We start from the raw sequence: 24,421 nt of genomic DNA on the forward strand, positions 1-24,421 counted from the left end.
GGACTATCTAAATGCTTGGCTTCAAATCTGGACTCTAGATTTTCCCTCCTGTCAGTTTCCCTGTCTGTAAAAGGAAATAATAATAGTACCCACCCCAAAAGGCACAGCAGTGATTACCTGAGTTAGTATATACAAAACACTTAGAACTGTGCCTGGTACATATAAAGGGCTCAATAAAGGTACGAAAGTCAGACAAATCTTCTGCAATATTCAGAAACTTATTATACCAGGTTTATATTCATCACACTGTTACCTTTCTGAAGTACAGTTGTGATGATATTACTCTCCTTTTTAAATCCTTTCTGTTGCTCCCCATCACCTACAGAATGAAAAATGAACTCTTTAGTATAGCATATAGTGACTCTCCTGATCTGGTTCCAGCCCACACATCCATCCCCCGTAATTTCCTTACCCTTTGCCTGTTGCTATACCAGCCTTTGATTCTAATTGTTCTTCACTGTTTTGCCTGAATACCAAACCTCTGTAATCTCCTTCAGCCTTCCTGATTCTTCTTGCCCCCAGGCAAGTGCGGATCCCTCACTTTCACAAACTATCCCTGTGCCCTCCTCTTGGGTACCTGACACAGGAACATGGGCAGTCAGTGTTTATGGCGTGAATGAACAGAGCTGAGAAGACAGTGTTTGCATTTTACAAGTGTAGAAACAGAGAAATGAAGTCACTTGCCCAGAATCACAAAGTGAGCAGAAGACTTGAAACTTGACGCTGGATCTTGATTCCCAGTGCTCTTTCCTGAGAATCCTATGGGCACATCTCATTCCGTTGTTTCAGGGATATGGCTGATAACATAGCATAACGCTGTTAGATTTTTGAACTTTTGTGTAGATATAAAAAATGTTGGTTCCAGAGCCACTGTGTTTGATATAGTCTCTTTTTGTTTTATGCATGGGTCTTTTCAAGGAGTGTATGAAGAGCAGCCACTCCTGAAAAGTGGGTGTCTTTTATTTCATCTTCGCTCGTCCATATCTTCTAGCTTGTCTACACCAAACACGTGTTTGTTTTATAATCGAGCTGGGGAAAAGAGAGCTTAAATGTCTATTTAATATAACATAAAGATTTATCTATTTGAATTAATTTTTATTCTATGGGGATTAACAAGTTGGTTTGCACTACAGAAAGTCTTTTCCTCCTTCATATTTCCTCACTCCTTAAATGTCTAATGGTTTATGTATCCAAGGGTCCTATATCTACATGACCATAGTAGGTGAACTTCTTTATTTTATCTTCTTTACATTATCAGTAATGTCAGGAATACTATATTAGTCATCTGTATCCTTAAAGGGTAGCTAAATTATAATTCACGTGGAAATAGATGATATTATGGTCATATCATTGTACATTTGCGTCTCCCCTGGGCCACACCTAGCCAGGATTCCATTGAGGGCACTTAAAGGATCACACAACTTGATTTTCTTCTCTGCTATGGCACAGTGTATTCACTTCGCATTCATTTCACAATCTGGATCATTATCCCAGTTCAGTGAGAATCAATTTCTCATAGTTGACTGTCTGAATCCCTGCCTGCTCTATCACATTTTCTACATCATTTACCAGAAAGTATAGTTGTTTTTTTTTTAAGTCAGAACAATTATGCAGGTAACCTATAGCCTTGATATGCCCTCCAAATATGCTTCAGAGCAGTCGCCCACCCCTAGAGCTCAAATTCTTCTCCCAATTGTCCAACAGTGTTGCTGACCTGTAGATCAAAGGATTCCCCAACCCAGTGCACCATTTTCTAAGTGAGTCTCTATTGACATGAAAGAGCTCACTCTCTTTTGAAAGAACAGTTCAGTTCATCTTTAGAGAACAGCCTCTATTGTTTCCTTTTAGCAGAATAATTACATCTCTAATTTCTGTGGAGATAATGAAAAAAGAACACATCCCAGTTTGGGATATGTTTATGTGGCTTCAGAGTAGATTAGAGAAGAAGGTTCTATGACTTTTAAGTATGGTCTTTTAGGGGCGCCTGGGTGGCTCAGTGGTTAAGCGTCTGCCTTCCACTCAGGTCATGATCCCAGGGTCCTGGAATCGAGCCCCGCATCGGGCTCCCTGCTCCGCGGGAGGCCTGTTTCTCCCTCTCCCACTCCCCCTACTTGTGTTCCTTCTCTGGCTTTGTCTCTCTCTGTCAAATAAATAAATAAAATCTTTAAAAAAAAAAAAAGTATGGTCTTTTACCCCCCAAAATGTACATGTTTCCGAAAATTATAATAAGTCTTCTACTCCTTCCATTTATGGTGATTGCTTCTTCATATTTAACCATAAGAAAGAAGGCTTGATTTAAAATAAAATCTAAGCCCTAGTGACGTATTTTTATGCTATCAACATTTTTAAAAGTAAATTGAGTAGAAAATTAAATTCTGGCATATGCTGCAAATTCCTCTAATGTATCAGGCCTTTGTTTAATCATTTATGAGTTATCACTGCAAGATGGTTATATAGATTAGATACCACAGAGATCTAAGGAACTATATTTATTTGATCCTAATTAATATTTGGCCTTAAGTAGATAATCACACCACTTTCCAATTTCCTAATGTTAAGCAATTAAACAGCAAACAGCTGTTGGCCAGATAAATGTTAAACTTTGCCAGATATATGCAAGTTTTTTACCATATTTGGACCATATGAGGATAGATTATAAGACATGTTGAAAATTCATATGCCTTAGATTGTACGTTATAGATTATCATTGAAAAATTATGTCTCATAGTGTTAAGATTCATGCCAAGTTATCACAGGTAGTTCTTCAGTGCATGTTTGCTCACAGTACAAGAACATACTTCAGATAAAAATAACTTCTGTAACAATCTGTGTGAAACTGCTTTACATTTAAATAACACTTAAAAAAATAAAATGCTGGATTAGTAAGGAATTCTATTTTCTTAATTGGAGTGCTTCTAAACTATGGCATTTTGCTCCATTTTTGAACATGAAATTACCAAAGGAGCCATTGCAATGGTGAAGAGTAAAGAGAACATTAAATGTAGATGGTCTATAATCTAGAACAGTGGTTTCTAAACTTTAGTGTGCATCAGAATTACCTGGAGGGCTTACTAAAATAAGATTGCTGGGTCTGATTTCCAGGATTTCTGATTCAGCAGCTCTGAGGCAGAGGCTTCAGATTTAATAGCTAGCAAATTCTCAGGTGATCCTGCTGCCCCTGGTTTGGGAAATCTCATTTTGCAGTATCCAGAATCTACCTCAGTCTCTCCTTATAGAGCTTTAATATGTGGAGTGAATGAATGAATGATAAGTGTCAAAAAGAGAAAGCATATACTTGAATAAATTAATGTCTGTGAAAATGTTTTAGTTCTCCAGCTATGAAACATTGATATGAAAGAATGTTATGGCTTCCATTCAGTATATAATAATGTTATACAGTAGTGCTATTTTCAAAACCTGCTCTCTGTATCAGCAAAGATGTGAGGTATTGAACAATTGCTAATACAGCTCCCATTACTTTGCTCATCTAGACAAGGGGCCTCTTTCCCTACAAAGGTCCACGGGGAATCCCTTACTAGTGAGTCTGGCTGCAAGCTATCTTTACCTGGAATTATTCTAGGCACACTTATCTCTAGCAATTTCCAAGGAACATTCTTTTTTGTAACCTTTTTAAAATCATTTTTTATTGACCTGGCTCCCAGAGCTCCTGGGTCCTGGTGATAACAATATTATCAGTTCCTTCATTCTTCCTTCTTTTTTCTTTTCTTGTTTCCAAATTCTAGTGTTCTAGCCCCCCTGAACTCTCTTGTTAATAATGATTTCCTCCACGTTTTTTTGGCTGTTGGTAATATAAATCAGTGCCACCTTCAAAACTTTTAAAGTAGGATGGAAATATTTCTGAACTTCTTTTTAGTAAAGGTTGATACTCATTTTCTTTTTCAGCAGCTGTTCAGAGTTAAGTCACTCATGTAGCTGTCACTCTTCAAGCCACGAATGTCAACTCCACAGGATAAATTACTTTACAGCTATACTTATGAATTACATTTTCCATCGCAGGCCACTATTTTTCTTGGAATTTAGTCTCTGACCCTGGGGAATATTTTTGAAAATTTTAATAGTTGTCTGTAGAAATTGGGGGGGGCGGCATCTGCCAGATCTCATTATTCTAGCACAGAACTTGTTTGACAATCTTACAGTGGATGATAGAACCTGAACTTGGTGGGTAATAATTTCATTCATTTGTTCACTCAACACATTTTATTTTTTTTAAAGATTTTTTTATTTATTCATCTGAGAGAGAGAGAATGGGAGAGATAGAGAGCACGAGAGGGAAGAGGATCAGAGGGAGAAGCAGACTCCCTGCTGAGCAGGGAGCCCGATGCGGGACTCGATCCTGGGACTCCAGGATCATGACCTGAGCCGAAGGCAGTCGCTTAACCAACTGAGCCACCCAGGCGCCCTCACTCAACACATTTTAATTGAACATTTCCTATCTGGTGACAAGAAACTGAATGATTAAATGCAAATATTCGCAGGTAAAGGAAATGACTCATGGTGACTTGTTAAGCTATAGTGTGTAAGGATGCTATCCTATTCATGAATGCTGAGTACAGTCATTTTAGTCTTTTAGCCTCTGGAGATATTCCAAAATCATAGAACTTGAAACCATTATTACAAGTAAATAAACAACTACAAAATTTCTAAGGTCCAATATATTATCTTATTTTAAGTAAATATTATTTTTTTGTAATTTTCCAAAGTTGAAAGTTTTACAAATTCTTTTTTTTTTTTAATTTCCTTTGATTCACTTCTTCCTCTGGGCTTGGAAAGATTCATAACTTGCCTCCAAGGTTATATGAAAATTCCCAATTAAGCCATGCCTTATAATGACTTGGTCAATGTTGGGAACTCCTGAAAAATTACTGAACATATCCTAGTTCTCACTAATATCTGTACCTCTGTTACAGGATTTGTGTCCTCTTAGTGCCCAGGTTCTTGGTCACACTGCCTCTTTTAGAAATGGTGCTGTCACCAAGATTTTAGGGGCCAGCTCTATCTTTACATCTCAAATTAACTTTGGGAGTCGCGAGATCACTGATAAGGCTAAGGGGGCAGATGGCATTATCCTTGAAGGGTTCAGAAACCCTCAGCCTGCAGCCTCAATCCTCAATACCACCACAGCCATCCTCAGTTGCCACTTACCAGCTCTCTGGATATATCCTGGCTTTGTCCCTCCTGGGACAGTTGGGGGGGGGATGGCGGGTGCAGAGGGGGCCCAGGGAGAGCAGCACATCCCTAAAAGGGGGTGGTATGAGTTCTACTCCCATAAAAGTTTGTTACCAGCTTACTAAGAACACCTGATTCCCTCACTTTGATTGTGAAGAACCCAGTCTAACTTGCTTAAACCTCATTCTGTTTTTTAGATGTCTGTCATTGCCAACCCCAGTCTCTGGGTCCTGGGATCCAGCCCTGTATCAGGCTCCCTGCTCCGCGGGAAGCCTGCTTCTCCCTCTCCCACTCCCCCTGCTTGTGTTCCCTCTCTCGCTGTGTCTCTCTCTGTCAAATAAATAAATAAAATCTCAAAAAAAAAAAAAAAAAAGAGTCAGATGCTCAACCAACTGAGCCACCCGGGTGTCCCTTGAGTGATATTTTTTTATACACTTATCCTTGTAAACAAAAGAGATAAAATTTAAATAAATCATTTTTAATGGAGGATTTATTTTTAAACATATTTAGAGTTACTTCACAAAAGTGACTGCCGAGGGCATAATTTCATTTAATTAAAAATCCTGTATTACCTTTAAACCTCAACAGTACTTGTTAAATATGACTTATCACAATTTCCTATATAATATATTCACATTGGCACAGCCCTAGTGTTTCTAAAAAGCTCTTACACCTGCACTAACAAAATTGATAATGTAAGGTTTTCATTCAAGTAACAGTGCTGGAGAATGCTGGGTTGTAATTATATTTTATGGTTAATCAGTTATATTTGTGAAGTTTTATTTTTTATTTCATGGTGTCTTATTTTTATGTAGCAAAATGGTTAAAATGGAAGAAAGATCATTTACAAAAATAACTAATTATAGTTAACCAGTGAAAGCGAAGTGCAACTTTTGGTGACATCTCAATTTTCGAACAGGTCATTTTTCTCCATTCCCAAAGACAAACATGAAGGTGCAGGTGCACTTTGACTTAAAGCAAGCCCTGAAGGCTCCTTGGGCACCACTCTTCCCTGCAACCTCCTCCAGGCCCCAGCCATCCCACACCCAGCTCCCTCCAGTCCCCTGAGTGTCTTTCCAAGGACCTGCCCTTCAGGCTGCACCTCATTCTCAGGAATTTGCCAGAGCTCTGCTCTTTTACTGGTCAAACTTTCATCCAAAGTTTAATGTGTGTGGAGCTCCTGGGTGGCTCAGGTGATTAAGTGTCCGACTCTTGGTTTCTGCTCAAGTCATGATCTCAGGGTCATGAGATGGAGCCCTGGCTTGGGCTCCATGCTCAGCTGGGAGTCTGCTTGAGGATTCTGTCCCTCTTCCCCTCCCGCCCCCCAAAATAAATAAATAAATCTTTAAAAAAATAAAATAAAATCTAATGCGTGTCTCACTCTGCCCATGACAACTTCATCCCCTGGTACTTGTTCTCAAATCCTGTTTTACTGGCTGATGGACTCCACTCTGTTATGTTAGTAGGAACTCATGAGTTCATGGAAACACTTTCAGGGAAGATGTTTCTGCTTCAGATTACCTTTATAGGTGGAATCCTTACAAGAATAATTTCATGAGAACTTCAAGCAATGTGTCAGTTTGTGAAGGGGATAATTTTGGTCACCAAGCCTTTTTGTGCCCTTCAAATCATACCAGATAAAAGAAGAGTTTCATTTTTACCAGAAAAGATTGGACATTTTGCTTGTTATTTCAGGCTTGAGCAGCCTTCTAGAAGCCTTATGTCAAAGAAGTTATTACTGCATTATAGTTTCTCTAAAATTTATCACTCCTTTAATGTGATGAGATTTCTATAGTGAGATTAAAAATATAGGTGTGGAAAGATGTTAATTGAAGCTTGGGTTTCAGTGAGGAAAACTGGAGTCAGTCAAAATGTCCAAGAATAGAAGAGTGGGTGACCATAGTATGTGTGTGTGTGTGTATTTGTAAAACAAGTCATAGTAGATTCTTCCTGTGGAATACCATGCAGTCACCTTAAAAAATGTGGCAGAACTCTGTGGAGTGATCTCAGAGACATGATTTCTTAGAGACAATAAGCACTTCATGTTGACACATTTAACATGATCTCACTTATCTAGAAAAATGATTATAGGTATATGCATACATATCCCAATATTTAAGTGCATGGGCAAAGATCTGGAGCTCTTCTTCTTTTCTTTCCTTCATTTCCCTTCCATGTGATTTCTTCCTGAATATTTCTGTCCTGAAGCCATCAGGAGAAAGCAAGCAAAACAAATGCCTGTGGCAGGGCGCCTGGGTGGCTCAGTCGGTTAAGCGACTGCCTTCGGCTCAGGTCATGATCCTGGAGTCCCGGGATCAAGTCCCACATCGGGCTCCCTGCTCAGCGGAGAGTCTGCTTCTCCCTCTGACCCTCTTCCCTCTCGTGCTCTCTATCTCTCATTCTCTCTCTCTCAAATAAATAAAGAAAATCTAAAAAAAAAAAACAAAAACAAATGCCTGTGGCAGTGGAGTGGGCAATATGGCCCCGAGCCAGGTGCCCGACCCCAGGTACCCACAAAGGACGACTGGCCTGGGCAGGGTGTCAGATGTTAAGTGAGGTGAGGAGAGCACCTACTCATGGTCTGGGGGATCAGAGCCACAGTGAAATGAGGACAACAGTGATATAGTGGGGCTGCCTGGTGTGAGGTGTCGGAACCCACATAGGGTGAGGAGGGTGTCATCTGGGGAGGTGGCTAGGTGTTAATGGGATATTTGGCCACATGCAGGGAGGAGGCTCTCCACACTGAGAGAGGCTTGTGGTGGAATGTCAGAGCAAGGTCGCGATGAGAAGGTCCTCAGGAGGAGGGGTGCCGTGCCTGGGTGTCAGGACCTGATGGTGGAGGTGCAATCATCCCCACAGAGACACCATCCTTGCCGATGGTTCACGAAAAAGAAAAGGCTTTCTTCTGTACTTGAACCTTTTCTGTTGAGTTTAAAATTATTTCCAGAGAAAAGGTTATACAACAACCAGTGAATAGGATTTAACTTTTAAAAGAGGAGGAGATGCAAGGGGGTTCATATATGTTGTCTACCTTGGATTCAGCTGCCTTTTCTTTGGTAACTCCTAGATATAAATGTATTTCCCAACTGACCAACGTTGACCTGTAGGTAGAGACATCTCTGTGCCCCTATTCAGCAGGAAGAAGTTACAGAAGATAAGACCTTCCACCCTCAAGGACCTTAAAGATGTACAGGTCAGAATTGTTCGGGGCGGGGGCGAGGGGGGGATGAGGAGGAGAACAGAGACAAAAGGAAAGGTAGCTAAAATTAAATTCCCTGACAACTTACAGCCCATTCACAAATACTTGAGACGGGCAGAGTGTGACCTTCCTCCGGGAAATCCCAACCGTCTAAATGTTAATGCTTTGCTAGAGGCAAAAAGCGATGTTAGATAGCCAGGCCTCCAGGATCCTGTAAGTCTCCTTTAACATATGAAAATCCTTTTGGAAACTTCCTTTATCTCTGCCCCTCCCAACTTAAAAGTACATAACCAGTCGCTCCTTTCTGTCCACTGGTCCTGTCCCCATGCTTTAAGAAAAACACCTTTTGTACCAGGAAGAAAATAAAGAATAAAAAATAAATAAAGGAGTAGGAGGTGAGGAAGGTTAAAATGGAGGCTTTTACTATTTTACTGTGTAGTTTTATGTGTTGCTCTTTTCACTTGAAAATACATGCAAATTCCAATTGTTTAATAGAAAAGGGAAAAGTAATATCATAGAGCCTACAAATATGTGCCTACCAAAGCAGAAATTCAATTAGTTTCAACTATTGAATTACCCTCCAGTTTTAATTGAAAAAAAAAGATAATTCAATTGGTAATTCTACATTGAATTCAATGATTTTTCTATAGAAATAGTTTGGATTAGAAAATAATACTGGAGCCTCAAAACTACATCATTTAATGTGAGTTTCCCTTTATTCAAATCTGCCAAGGATTCTAACTGAAATAAATGAAAACAGGATGTTGCAATGAGAATTTGTTTTGTAACTCTTTAACAAATTTGTTATTTAGCCTCTGTTAGAAGAATTTTGTTTGTGAGGCAAAATCCAGACTAAATTAAATAGATCTGCCATGGTTACATTATCACTCTGGGTTCTAAATAAGTGTTTTCTTTTAATACGCATACAGAAACTTCCTAATATGACAAACTGGGGCACATGAAATGGAGTTTTATGCTCCACTGAACTGGATTCTCTGTAGCTGCTTAGAAATATTTGGAGCGTTTTAGTGGATTTATTCATTTTAGTGACCACATTTCCCCTTACCTTTGTGAAATGCATTTTGCCGCACATTTTAGTTACTCTAAAAATGTGAATGCATTTATCTGCCTGCTGCAGAGAGCACTCATGAGAACTAAGAGAAATGATAAATGCTAACAAATACAAAAACAGTAATAATTTATTCAGTCAGTACTAGTCTTTGTAGATATAACCATTGACAGAGCAGATAAGGTACCTGCTCTGATTAAGCTTGCATTCTATTGAAAAACAAGTAAGCAAGGTAATAGCAGAGTATGAGAAGTATTATGAAAAGAATAAACACAGCAATGTTTTACATTCTTTGCAAAGAATGTAGACAAATTGGAGAGTATTTGGAGGAGTTAGTGAAGAGTCTTGACATTTGTGAAGCAGGTGTGACTCATGAAAAAGTTGAAGTCCAGGAGACTATTCATCTCTTTGTCACTTTTCATGTATTTTCAAGGCCATCAGGTGGGAAAATAACTAATTTTTTTTTAAGATTTTATTTATTCATTTGGGAGAGAGACAGAGAGAGAACAAGCAGGGGGAGAGGCAGAGGGAGAGGGAGAAGCAGACTCCCTGCTAAGCAAGGAGCCCGATGCGGGACTCAATCCCAGGACCCTGGGATCATGACCTGAGCCGAAGGCAGACGCTTAACCATCTGAACCACCCAGGCACCCGGAAAATAACTAAATATTTTGTTGGTCCCCCAATAGATACAATCTGGGGAGAAATTACTTTTGGAGAGGAACACACTTTCATAGAGGGAATGACTTTCTAACATCGAAAAATCTAAAACTGGAATAAACTATGCTGGGGGAGATAAAGAGACTCCAACATCAGAGGTATTTAAGCTGAGGCAAAAAACCCTGTTATTAAGAGTGTTGTATAGAGGATTCAGGCAATCATCGGATAGTTGAACTTGGGTAGTTTTTCCCAATCCTGAGATTCTGTGAGGGACAAGCTATGATCAGAAACCATGAGAGTCAGACTTGGCAGAGCATGGCGTAGACCCCCCAGTGCCAGACATAGCTGAAGAAGCAAAGTAAGATCCCAAACAGGACGGCTGCACTTCGATATTGAAACCCCATTGTCTTCTCAAATTATCAAGGGGACTGGTGATCTGGCTGAGACTAGAAAGCAGGAGTAATCCTGTCTTAGTGAACATATACTTGGCTTTCAGCTCTCAACATCAGGTCCTCTTCTAAACCAATCCTGACACCCCAGGGAATTGATCCTATTTCATGTCTTTCTTAGATTACCTGTAATTCTCAATGTATTGATTTATCTGTATGTCTTCTTCTAGACCCTAGATTCACTGAAGGAAAACTCGTATTTTTGTTTTCAGATCTAGAGTATTAAGAAAAAGTAACAGAATATAAGTAGCAAGCCCTTACAGGTCCGGAGCATTGGATCAGAAAGTCAGACTTGGATTTAGTAGTGTATTTGTGACCAGCATTCACTTTCCAGTTATCCATCAAGGTCCTAGATGTGTGCTCCTTGACCATGGTATCAGAAGACTAATTCACAAAGTACATTTTTCATTTAGGAGATTATAAAATCCAATTGTTTCAGTAAAAGGCATGATGAGTTGTGATAGAATTAGATCTTAGATCTGGAAGATTTTCTCCATTTGGTGTTCTAGAGTTCTACCAAATGAAATTACAGTGAATTGGTTGAAAATAAACATTTTATGCTAAACCCGTTTGTTGATTTTTATAGAGATACAGCTTAGGGTCAACTTCTTTGAAACTCCCAACATTTTTAAAATTTATTTATTTATTTATTTATTTATCAATCAGAGAGAGAGAGAGCACAAGCAGGAGGAGGGGCAGTCAGAGAGGCAGGCTCCTGGCTGAGAAGGGAGGCTGCTGTGGGGCTCCATCCCAGGACCCTGGGATCATGCCCTGAGCCGAAGGTAGACGCTTAACTGACTGACCACCCAGGCATCCCGAAACTCCCAACATTTTAGATAGATTTCTTTTTTTTTAATATTTTATTTATTTATTTGACAAAGAGAGAGATATCGAGAGAGGGAACACAAGCAGGGACAGAGGCAGAGGGAGAAGCAGGCTTCCCGCCGAGCAGGGAGCCCGACATGGAGCTCGATCCCAGGACCCTGGGATCATGACCCAAGCCGAAGGCAGAGGCTTAATGACTGAGCCACCCAGGCGCTCCTAGATAGATTTCCTAAACAAGGAATAGCAATGGCTTCTTGGAGTTGAGATATTATAACCTCATTGCTATCTACCACTGAAGAAAACAATACTTTGTTTGCAATACTTTCTGGTATTACTAAACTTTTACAAGTTTGGTTTTTGAGCAGTGAAAAGAGTGACTTAACTCGAAGAACTTTTTAAATTTGACTGTCTTGAATACTTTTTAGAAGTGTGGTGTTTATTATTTGGTAGTGGCATTTGTGAGGATGTGGTATTGCCTTAATTAAACCAGAGCAAACACAAGAATTGGCTCTTCTGCAAGTGCATTGTTGACGTTTACCTTGCTCTTAAGTTTGGCCATCTCTCATTATCAGATAGTTAAAAATGTCTAAAACAGGTGTCAGCTGGAGCCTTCCAACCTTTCAAAGATGTAGGTTATGCTGGCTTAGAAGCCATCCTGCCTCTTCATTCCCTCACGTTCCACTGCCTGTGGAAATCCTAAACCCTCCGTAGGATTTCTGTACCTTCTCAAGGGGCTTCCCTTCTCTGTGCCTGCTTCCCTTCCTCTCGCCCAATGCTATGCAGTCATGCAAGGGCAAGGAAACTGCTCATCCAAAAAGAGAATCTACTTAAATCTATCACTACTGAAAAGGCTGTTAAGGAATCCTCCACTGGGCTGGACACAAGTTAAGATACATTTGAATTCATGCAAGTATACCTTTATTTTGCATAAAGGATAAAACCTTGAATAATCAATTTATTAGAAATCAAATATACTTGTCTTGCATGACAATTTTATCTTCATTTGGGATTGACAGTCCCTTGGCAGAGACTCATACCATCTAGGTTTAAATCCTTTCTCTTTAGCCTTTTTACATATATACCTAAAGAGTAGGGTCACTTGCTAGTTCAGTGGACTGTTGCAGTAAATCTCTTTGCAATGGAAATTGGTTGCCAGCTTGTTTTATCAGATTTATAAATTGCCATGGACTGGAATTATTTATATTCAAAAACTCTTTTATTTAAACATCATCGCTAAGAAATACATTCAAAAAACAAAGAAAGAGCCAGTGTTCAGACTTCTGTTCTTTTACAAGAGTTTCCTGCCTGAGACTAATCAAAAAATAAGTGGAGACTGAGAAAACAGAAAGGTTGGAGACATAGCAATAGTCTGTGCGTTCTCACAAGCTGCTTAATGCTACATTTAAAAAAAACCATTATAATTCGTAATTCAACTTTAAGATTTTAAGAAATAAGCCATAAGTTTGCTCTTTATTTCTTTATTTTTTAAAGATTTTTATTTATTTATTTGACAGAGAGAGACACAGCGAGAGAGGGAACACAAGCAGGGGGAGTGGGAGAGGGAGAAGCAGGCTTCCCGCAGAGCAGGGAGCCCAATGCTAGGGCTCAATGCGGGGCTCGATCCCAGGACTCTGGGATCATGACCTGAGCCGAAGGCAGACGCTTAACGACTGAGCCACCCAGGCGCCCCGCAAACAGACTCTTAATAAAACTTAAATAAGGCCATGCCACCTGCAACTTAAATCCCTTCAGAAGCCCAGCAGAAAAAGTTCAAACCCCTTGTCCTGGCATTCAAAGCCTCTACACGTGCTCACCTTTGCCCATTTCCTCTCTCTCTGCCTTGCATTTTATGCGTCAGTACACAGAACCTCCTACTGTTCTTCCCAAATAACCGTTCTTTTTCTTTTCTGTGCTCACGCTATTCTCTCTTCCCAGCTTTCTTCCCCACCTTTAGTTTGGTAATTCTTGCCCACCAATTAAGACTTACTTCAGGCATCTTGTCATTCAGAACGCCTTCTTTGTCTTTTGTCCTATCTCGGAACAACTCTTTTGTGTCCCTGGAATAGTCCATGCGTATCTCTGCTATTATACTTATTAGATTATATTCTAATTAATAGTTGACATGCCTTGGGTTTTAACTAGAACTTGAGTTCTTTTTTTTTTTTAAGATTTTATTTATTTATTTATTTGAGAGAGAGAGAGAGCGCACGTGTATGCTAGCGGGGGGGGGGGGGTTGGTGAGGGGTGGGCAGAAGGAGAGGGAGATACAGAGAATCTCAAGCCAACTCTGGACTGAGTGCAGAGCCCAACATGGGGTTCCATCTCAAGACTCTGAGATCATGACCTGAGCCAAAACCAAGAGTCGGACGCTTAATGGACTGAGCCACCCAGGCGTCCCTAGAACATGAGTTCTTGATGATGGATACTCTTTTATTTGTCTGAGTTGTTTTTACCAGACTTATGTTCTATCTAACATGAAACACTCCAATGAGTATTTGATGAATGAGTGAACAAATGAACAAATAAAAGCTGTATTTAATGGAATTAAGTTTTGATGGGAGCAATGGATTTGTGGTATTTACCCACGGCTTCTTTCTTAGTCCTTGCTTGTGATCAATAACATGCATCTGGGAGATCCGGTTTCTGAGAGTATTTTGTGATAGTTGCGCATAGAGAGGAGGATCCTCGCTGGTGGTTTTATATAGGAAGTCAGCCAGAATCTTTGGTCTTATAGGCAGCATGCTCTTTAACCAAAACAATGAAATAATACTAGAGGAAAATTGATCCAAAGCCCTATAACAAGGAGAAGGATATCAGGTTATACTCTACAGTTATAGACTTCAACTCTGAATCCCCGATCCTCAGACCAAAGGTAGGAAAAAGAGCCACAGTGATGCTAAGGTAACTTGCAGAGCTATTCTACAAAGAGCTTTTTTATTTTTTATTCCAAACCAAGGAGTCATTTCCAGGGCTCTTTTTTTGGTTCTGTATTTGCGATGTCATCAGTAGTAGCCAGACTATAGCAACAAAGAAAAGAAATCTCGCTCTGTATGTCTCTCCTCAATCTACAGTTTTCCTACCTTTCATCGAGGTCAGTTAGTTAACAAATGTTACAGAGTTGTGCAATTAATCAGCCTGCATTGCCTTCAGTCTCAATCCTGAAAATTAAACAGTGGACTCATTTGGAGAGAATCAGGCAAATATAAAGGTCATAACATTAATCACAGAGTTACCTAAATCCTCAACCTTTTCTTCCTTTTAGAAGTGGTGGCTTGTCAGGAGATGAAAGAGCAACAAAAAGTCTCCATAGTTTCTGGTCAGTGTTAAATTTCAATGAGGATTTTTCTGATTTTAATTCATTAAATATTCCCTACCAGCCTATAGCAGTAGAAACACTGCAGTATTGGACTTTTTGTCACTCTTATCATTTTCTTTTTTTTTAACAGATTTTATTTATTGAGCGAAAGAGAGAGAGAGAGAGAAAGAGAGAGAGCACATGAGAAGGGGTAGGGTCAGAGGAAGAAGCCGACTCCCCGCTGAGCAAGGAGCCGGATGTAGGAGTTGATCCCTGGACTCCAGGATCATGACCTAAGCCGAAGGCTGTCGCTTAACCAACTAAGCCACCCAGGCGCCCCACTCTTATCATTTTCTAACTTAAAGTGAAAGATGACAGAAGATGTTGTGCTTGTGACTGTCGAATAGCTTTTCAAAAAATGACCTTTGTGGACTCCTGGGTGGCTCAGTCGGTTAAGCGTCTGCCTTCGGCTCAGGTCATGATCCCAGGGTCCCGGAATCGAGTCCTGCATCAAGGAGCCCGCTTCTCCTTCTGCCTGCCTCTCTCTCTCTCTCTCTCTGACAAATAAATAAATAAAATATTTAAAATAAAATAAAAAATGACCTTTCTCTCCACATATCAGATCTGAGATTAGTGGTGGGTGGGTGGGGTTGGCTGGGAGCTTCCAGTTCCCTGAACTTGCAGTGTTCCTTCCCACCCAGGCTCCTGTTCGCCACTGTAGGACTGCAGCTCCTTATTCTCTGTGCTTGTCCATCAGGACCATTGAACTTGCAAAAACAAAACACACAGGGACACACTTTGGAGGGGTGCCTCTGCAAGTTCGTGGCCTCCTGCATCAGCAGAGCCGTCGGTGCTTTCTATCACTCTTTTCTGTTTACTCTTTCATTCTCCATGCTTTTCCTCAAGCGCAGTCTCCTCCCTGCCTCTCCCCTACAGCTGATGATCCTGTCTCTCTTCCAGTTTTCCTGAGAAAATAGGGAAAGGGGTAAGAAGATTCATATATCTGCCAGTCCGTGCACATATGTTTTCTCATTGAATTTGCACAGTTTGAGAGTGAGAGATTATGATTCCTATTGTACAGATAAGGTCACAGGTGTGTGGTGCCTCTAAATGATGTGCTCCACTCCCAAACTTCTTTTCCTTCCATGTGATGTGATCTTGCTTTACAGCTGAAGCTCTGTGGTATAAACCATCAGATTTCTCTTTTTGCCATTTCTAAACACTTAGATACCAATCCATATTTCTTTGATTATTTTTTTATGTTTCTTTTCTTCTCCTAGGCCAATAATCCTCCATCTTCTCCCCTTGGGTGGACCTTGATTATGGACCTCCCTTCACTTCAAATTCCTTCTTTTTTTTTTTAAAGATTTTATTTATTTATTTGACAGAGAGAGAGCAAGTACAAGCAGGGGGAGCAGCAGAGGGAGAGGGAGAAGCAGGGAACCCGTTGCGGGACTCGATCCCAGGACCCTGGGATCATGACCTGAGCTGAAGGCAGATGCTTAACCGACTGAGCCACCCAGGCGCCCTCAAACTCCTTCTTGTAATAATTTTATCCCCTCCATACATCTGCATGCTTGAATCTCTTTCTGTGTTAAAATCCATTCGCATCCTTGCATCTGTCTCTGGATGCGCCCCAATCATTGTCTTTTCCTTCACAGTAAGCTTTTAAAAAGCATTTTCTTAACTCTACCTTGTCACCTCCAACTCACCCTTATAACACACCGTAGCCTGAATTCCAGGTCCATCATTTCACTGAAGTTGTTTTGTTCTAGGAATATGAGATTTGCAGTTTAAGAAATAAACAAATCTAGTAGTTACTCTTCGATCATGACCCTTTGGGCTTTCAGCAGTGTATGATATCTACTTTGGGATAATCTCTCATTGATGAAACTATCCTTTATGATTTTCACGATACCCTTTTCTCCTAAATTTGCCATTCTTTTTCAGGCCATTCATTATTAATTTCTTTTGGGTGCTTTCCCCTCCCCTCCTGCTCCTTCTGTGTGAGTGCTCTCCAGTATCTTGTCGTTGATCCTCTTCCCACCTGTCAACTTGAATTGAACTATATCCACATCCATTAAATTACCACCAGAGAGAGAGAGAGAGAGAGATCAGAAACTTACTTCAAAGTTCCTGTTGAAAAGTAAATGTTGGGATTTTTATCATTTCTATGAATTTTCAGTGGCTCTCTGCTGAATACCCAATATTATAATTATTATTATATATTTATTATAATTTTATCCATTTTTCTGATACTGGAAGGTAAAACTCAACAGAAATACTGCACAAAGAAAGCAAAATGGTTTTTTCTTTGATTTTCCTTTCATTTTCATACCTTTCTCACTTTTTTCTCCAAATATTAAAAATCTGCATTTGTTTTTTGTTGCTTTTTTTTTTTAACTCATTCCTCTTTATTTTAAACTTTGATTTTGTTCACTTGATATTTTTATACTAGGTACTGGTGGAGGAATATTTTCCTACAGAGAATGTATTTAAAAATGTGTTTCCATTTAGAACACTCATTGGTCAAGATGTGTAGTATAAGAACATTGAAGGGTGGGTAACTGTAGACATCTTATTGAAGTACATATTCATTTGGGAAACAATTATTTAATCCTTAAGTGCCAGGTTCTAAGAAAGGTACTGGAATTACTATATGATTGAGAGACATACTGTAGTTCAAATAAGTACGACAAGGTGTTTTAGCTCCTCAGGCAGCTATCACAAATACCATGGACTGGTAACTTGTAAGCAACGGAAGTTTATTTCTCATGGTTTTGGAGGTTGGAAGTCCAAGAAGAAGGCACTAGTGAGGGCTGCTTCCTTAGATCACTACCTTCCCACTGTAACCTCACAGGGCGGGTGGGGGGGGTGGTGGGATGCGAGATCTCTCTGGGATCTTTTTCAGAAGGGCACTAACCCCATTCACAAGGGCTCTGCCCTTATGATCTGATCACCTACCAAAGGCCCCATCTCTGAATATCATCACACTGAGGGTCATATTATAATTTTTAACATGAATTTTGGGGCATTCGGTCCATTGCCCAGGGACTCTGTAAGAATCAAAAGAAGACAACAGAATATGCCTTTGAAACTGCCCCCAATTAAGAGGCCTCTCTGTTTCTTCCTATCTTGTATTCCTGCCAGCTTACTCTCTCTGATAAGGCAGCTGTGAACTCCTGATTGTTCCAAAGACTATGTGCGTCCCATGGGCCTACCCAGGGACATTTGATAGTCTGCCTTACAACTCCTTCTAGAATTGCTTGATGTCCACTCTTGCTCGTTGGACCAAGCTAGAGGACTCACTTCTCTCTGAGCACTGCCTGAACTTTTCTACCACCCTAGTTTGCTCTTGGTTCTGTCGGCCTGTCAGGATTCTGTGCTTCCCTCAAGGCCTCCACTGTGTGCTTTCGCTCTCACATGTATTTCCATCCCATCTACTCCTTTAGGCATATTTGTCTACTTTAGACTTCACACGCCCCCCAACCTCCTGGAATGCAAGAATAAACAGACGAGCGAACAAACTTGAACTCATGCAGATCTCCCACAGAGTCTAGAATTGCTTTCCATTCTGTTTGGAATAGAGAAGGCACAGAATGTAAATATTGAATACATTCATTTGGTGCACAAAGACTATATCACAAGCATTTAATTTATTTCTACTAGGTACAGACTCGAAGTTCGGCAATATCATATAGATGAGTTAGATAAATTAACAAACAAAATACAGTCTGTTAAGTGCTCCCATAGAGGAAAGTACAGGAAATTTATAGGACTGATACTAATTCAGATGAGTCAATATGTGGATGAGAGAATGGATGAATATGTGAATGAATAATTTATTTTAATTGTCTAGAGCTGACATTTAGTACTCTGCAGTCCTCTTTATGGGTAATCACCCTGATAATCTTCTGTTGCAACCACAGTGAGTCCTAATTTCTTCCTTCGCAAAGGTTGCTAATAACACTCAGGTGGATACGATATAGTTCTAATGAATTCTGTACACTTGCTTCCTCAGGTACATCAACCTGCCTTTAACCACTAATGTTTCGAGTTGCAACATTAAACATGTTAATTTGGGAATTTAAAAAATAATGTTTAAGGATAAGATTAATTCAATATTTCATTATTAAAGATAGGTAAGATCTATTTAATGCTTCTTTGATCTATGCTTCATCCTTGTGCACAATTTTAATACTTCATTAGTTTACTTCCTTTAGCTTTCTACTTACAATGATTTGAAACAACCTTGGTTCTAGAGTCCTTTGCAAGAAGAACCTCAAGTTACTATTTTTTATGGACTTTTTCTGTTTTACAGACTTTTTCCGAAAAAATTCTGGATTTTTTTTTTTTTGTCTTTTAATCACAAAAATTCAGGAGTCTTCTTGAACGTGTACTGTACTTGGCACCATGATCTAATTGGTATTTTAAACTGGATCCACACTCAATATAATCATTTGATACACTTCACATAATCTGGTCACTTAGGGTCATTGTGCTATAAAATGTCCAAACTTACAGGTCTTTCTTGATATTCTTCAGCAGAAGATTAGTAGGGACCAGTCGACATAATTGTCATGTAATAAACGGTCAGATATGACCTACAGCTGATTTTAGAAATTTTTTTAATTGTTTATTGCTTTTCTGTTGCCATTTCATGTTAGATTTCTTTCAGGTTTTAAACTCATGAAACAAAAAACATGATCATTTTTTGTTTGTCTGATGTAGGCATTTAGCCAGTATTTATTGAACATGTACTATGTGCCAGGCTTTTTTTTCTAGCTTCAGGGTGTAGAAACAAATAAATAAACATGATATTTTAGGAGAACAAAAATAAAGTAAGGAGAGGGGAGGGAGAGAAGTGTCAGGATGCTCAGAGAGAGCCTCCCCAAAGAGATGCATTTGAGCAGAGACCTGATAGAAGTGGGAGAGTGAGTGAGTGAGCCTTGCAGGCATGGAACAGAGCAGTCCAGGTAGCATTCCTGGAAGAAGTGGCAGCAAATGCCAAGCCCCGAGGCTTCCCAGGCTCCAGGGAAAGAAAAGAAGCCTGTGTGACTGGAGTAGTGATTAATGCTGAAGGGTAGGAAATGAGATCAGAGGGAATAGGAATGATGGTCTCTTAGAGGACCTCTTGGCCATGGGAAGGAGCTTTTATTTTCTTCTGGGTGGGATGAAAAGGTATTGGAGGAACCCAGATCAGGAAGTGACACATGATTTGATATATATGTTAAAAGATTACTTTAGTTATTAATTGTATTAGTTTTCTTATGCAGCATAACAAATTGCTACAAATTTAGTGGATTTTATTTTTTTTAAAGATTTTATTTATTTATTTTATTTAGAGAGTGTGATCAGGGGGAGGGGCAGACAGAGAGGGAAAGAGAATCCCCATTGAGCACAGAGCCTGACACAGGGCTCCACTCAGGGCTCGATCTCATGACCCAGAGATCATGACCTGAATGGAAATCAAGAGTCAGATGCTTAACCGACTGAGTCACCCAGGTGCCCCAAATTTTGTGGCTTTTAAACACATTTATTATCTCATAGTTTCCATGGGTCAGGAGTCAGAGAGAAGGGACTACGTAACTGGGTCTCTACTCAAGGTCTCATAAGTCTAAAGCCAAGATGCTAGCTGGGCTGTATGCTCATGTGCAGCCTAGGGTTTATGCAGCTTGTTGGCAGGATTCACTTCCTTTTGGCAAGATTGATGTCCAGGTCCCTGTCTTTTGTTTGTTTGTTTTTGCCATCTTAACCATTTTTTCCACTGTGGTAAAAAACATAAAATTGTCCATCTTAACCATTTTTAAGTGTGCAGTTCAGTAGTGTTAAGTGTACTCACACTTGTAAAACAGATCCCCAGAACTTTCCATCTCGCAAATCTGAAATTCTGTACCCATTAAACAGCTCCCCCTTTCCCCTCTCCCTATCTCCTGGTAACGACCATTCTGCTTTCTCTCTCTGTGAATTTGGTTACTTTAGCTACCTCATGTAAATGGAATCACACAGCATTTGTCTTTTTGTAACTGGCATATTATGTGTTTGTCCTTGCTGGCCGTCAGCCTGGGGGCGCTCTCAGATCCTAGCTATATGTACGCCTCTTCCAGCCTAGCAGTGTACTTGTTCAAAGCCAGAAGGAGAATCTCTCACACTTTGAATCTTTCTCTCCATCTCCAGTTTGCTCTGACTGCGCCCTTCTTTAACAGAACATTATCACAGCAGGGACTCCCATCACCTTTGCCATATAATGTAACCTAATTAAGGGAATGACCATCCCGTTAAATTCACAGCCTGCCCACCTTTGAGTGGAAGAGATTATACAGGACCTGTACAACCGAGTATGGGAATTTGCTGGGGGCAGGAGGGCATCTCAGAATTCTGCCTACAGGGGCGTGCCTGAGTAGCTCAGTCAGTTAAGCATCTGCCTTCGGCTCAGGTCATGATCCCGGGGTACTGGGATCGGGGCCCGCGTTGGGCTCCCTGCTCAGCGGGAAGCCTGATTCTCCCTCTACCTCTACTGTTCCCCCTGCTTGTGTGCTTTCTCTCTCTCTCTCTCAAATAAATAAGTAAAATCTTTAAAAAAAAAAAAAAAAAAGACTTCTAAAGACTTCTGCCTACCATGTAGGTAGAGAATGGGTTTGTAGATGGGGGGCAAGAGAAGCTGGAGACCAATTAGAAGGCACTCAAAATGGCTAAGCCATTGCTTCTCAAAATTTAATGTGTATGTGAAACTTCTGGGGATCTGGTTAAAATTAGATTCTGACTTAGCAACGTTATGGTGGAGGCCTGATGCTCCCTAACAGTCTCCTAGGTGAGGGCAATGCTACTTGTGAGATAGCAAGACATAGACTCACAGGGACAGTGGCCTGGGCGAGGCTGGTAACAGTCGCGATGAGAAGTCATCTGATTAAGGATATTATCTGAAGGTAGACCCAAAAGGGCTTGCTGAGAAGGAACCAGAGGCATCGGGATGACTTTTACATTCAGAGGATGACAGAGATCGTAGGAGGAGTTTATTTCAGGGCAGAAACCAAGTGTTTAGTGATGGATATGCCAAATCAGAACCACACAGAAATGATCACGAAATGATGTGGGAAATAGGTTGATTAATCATATGCAGTGTTACGAGACACTTTACAGTTTTTGTTGTACCATAACCGTGAGACTCTTCCTAAAGATGCTTGAAATTTATTGCAGTGCATTAAAAAATTGAAGCAATACAAAGGGTCTTGCTGATTCATGCTGCAGTCTCTCTGCTTCTCTTGCACTATTAGTGAAACAAGCTGTGTTTTCTTTTCCACAGGCCAGTGTTCTTTACAGTGAAATGAACATATCATTACTCAGATTGTTAAAGCTGTTCCTAGAAGTCAAAATACACACCCTTGGGCAAATTTAAAGCTCACTGTATTCCAGCACTCTAGGAATAGAGCTAGATTTTAAAATAAAATGAGTTTTCAGCACCTGTTGATTTTGGTAGATGCCTCACAAGGAGATGAATTACCTAATTTTTCCTGGCTATCTAGGCCATTTCATGGTATGACTAATTATTATTTCTTTCCTGAGCTAGATTATGCAAAGTTCGCTTTGTCACATTATGAGAGCTTTTCATGGAAGTCAAAATCTTCTCTGATGCTTTTATCACAAAAACAAGATGGCATAGACTACTATAGAGGATATGTTTATTTATAATTTCCCTAAACATTAACCATGTAAAATCTTGGCTTTACCCATATTCGTTTTCTGTTTTTTTTTTTAAAGATTTTATTTATTTATTTGAGCAAGAGAGAGAGAGAGAGAGAGAGAGCACGAGCAGTGGGGAGGGGCAGGGTGGAGGGAGAAGCAGACTCCCTGCTTAGCCGGGAGCCCGAGGTGGAGCTTGATCCCAGGACCCTGAGATCCTTGACCAGAGCTGAAGGCAGACGCTTAACTGAGTCACCCAGGCACCCCACCCGTACCCATTTTCTAAAAGAAAAACTTTTGAAAGGGGGGTAAGCCAAAAACCATGCTGCCACCCTGCTCTTTCATGGGATGGCTGGAGACATGTAGAAAAAGAAAAGTTTAAGACCCATAAATAAAACATACCTGTTCTTAGTGTTGCTTGGGCTCTAGCTAAGGTCATGTCCAATGACATAAGATTACAAGAGATGGTTCATGGTTTCAGGAGGTGTGAAATAAAGGCAGCACAGAGCAGCTTTGCTTCAAAGGACTGTGCATTCTGTGGAACAGGTGGAAATTCACTTCAGTGTAGGCAAAATCTTTACAGAAAGTCTTGCTTTCTGTTTCTCATTGTTAAGCAATAAAACCTGGTAGGCTTCAAGACAAAAAAAAAAAAAAAAGAGAGAGAGAGGAGGAGATATTTCGAGGAGAGGATGGTGATTATGTTTTTATAAGTCAGACCCTGAGCAGATGACAGTTAAACCAGATCATTCAATGGCAGGGGTGACAGAGGTCTGAAGAGAACTAGCCCCATGGAGAGTGCTAAAGAAGTCGAAATTTAACACCTGCCATCTGGACGCCTTTCGCTCTAGAACCTGGCTGGGCTCGGACTAACTACCTGATATGGCAGTGGGGCTTTCTGTTGATTTGGAAGAGTCTGATGGCTGAGCAAAGCCATTGTTGAACCCTGAACTTAATGCAGCTTCTCTATAAGCCTTTTTTATAGTGTATCACAGGAAAGCCCAGAACCCACACCTATGCACAGTTGTTTTATGAACTGATTCAAAGAGGTTTCCATTTTTTCCACTGTTGTGTCTATTTTTATGTAACGTCTGAACTACTTTATAATATAAAATGTAGCTTTTGCATAGTAATTTAAGCAACTAACTTCTTACCCTTTCCTTTCCCTAGGAGCACTGAATCAAAAAAACTGGGGAAAGAAATATCCAACATGTAGTAGTCCAAAACAGTCTCCTATCAATATTGATGAAGATCTTACCCAAGTCAACGTGAATCTTAAGAAACTTAAATTTCAGGGTTGGGATAAAACGTCTTTGGAAAACACATTCATTCATAACACTGGGAAAACAGGTAAAATGTTTGCATTTTGTTTGTGACTTTAATACTTTTATTGGGCTAAGATTATGTTTATATCAGTTTCATTTTATTTTCATTTCCTTCATTTTATTTCATTTCACTTTCTTTGTGTAATGTACTATGAACTGCCTAGAAACAGTAGATAGAAGAAACCAAATAGAACCCAGTAAATAAGTTTAGATAACATTTTGAAAATGTGTACAAAAATAAAATGACCGAAGTCATCACATCATGTTCTCCAATAATAGAACAATAATGACGCCTCCACAGAAGACATGATAAAGATAATGCAGTATACAGCTTATGTCATTTAATAACTCCATCTCTGGTTAAATCACTTAGTTAATCAAAATTTCCTTTTCTTGGACACTGTGTTGGCTCTTGTTTGCTCAGCTTCATGCCATGTTCAATATTGGGATATGAAAAAAGCAATCATCTATAATTAAATTTTAAGAAAAGAAAATAGTAGCATTTCTATATAGAAAGTTTAAAATTATATACTGTCCTTAGGAAGCACTCTCTAACTGCTTTTTTTAAAAGACTGTCTTTTTTTCTAAACATGCAAAATATAATACCATAAAAAATTCTAGTGAATGGTAGGGGACAAAATAGTTTTCGAAAGTGAACAGCTTTCCTTTTCTGATACTATAGTTTAAACAAAATTATATGTATATCAGGAAGTTATATAATAAAAGCAAATATAGTCA

At 39.8% G+C, this 24,421-nt stretch overlaps 1 protein-coding gene across 5 annotated transcripts in view; it reads left to right on the forward strand.

Moving 5' to 3' along the window:
- PTPRZ1 (protein tyrosine phosphatase receptor type Z1) overlaps positions 1-24,421 on the forward strand; it is a 166,074-nt gene that overhangs the window by 61,095 nt on the left and 80,558 nt on the right. For all 5 annotated transcript variants that reach the window (XM_027574176.2, XM_027574175.2, XM_027574173.1 and 2 more), the window contains exon 3: positions 23,529-23,708. In XM_027574176.2, the coding sequence (XP_027429977.1) occupies positions 23,529-23,708 (180 nt within the window). The remainder of the gene's footprint in view (positions 1-23,528; positions 23,709-24,421) is intronic.

The sequence above is a fragment of the Zalophus californianus genome, chromosome 12 (assembly GCF_009762305.2).
Source record: "Zalophus californianus isolate mZalCal1 chromosome 12, mZalCal1.pri.v2, whole genome shotgun sequence".
NCBI classification, from domain to species: domain Eukaryota; kingdom Metazoa; phylum Chordata; class Mammalia; order Carnivora; family Otariidae; genus Zalophus; species Zalophus californianus.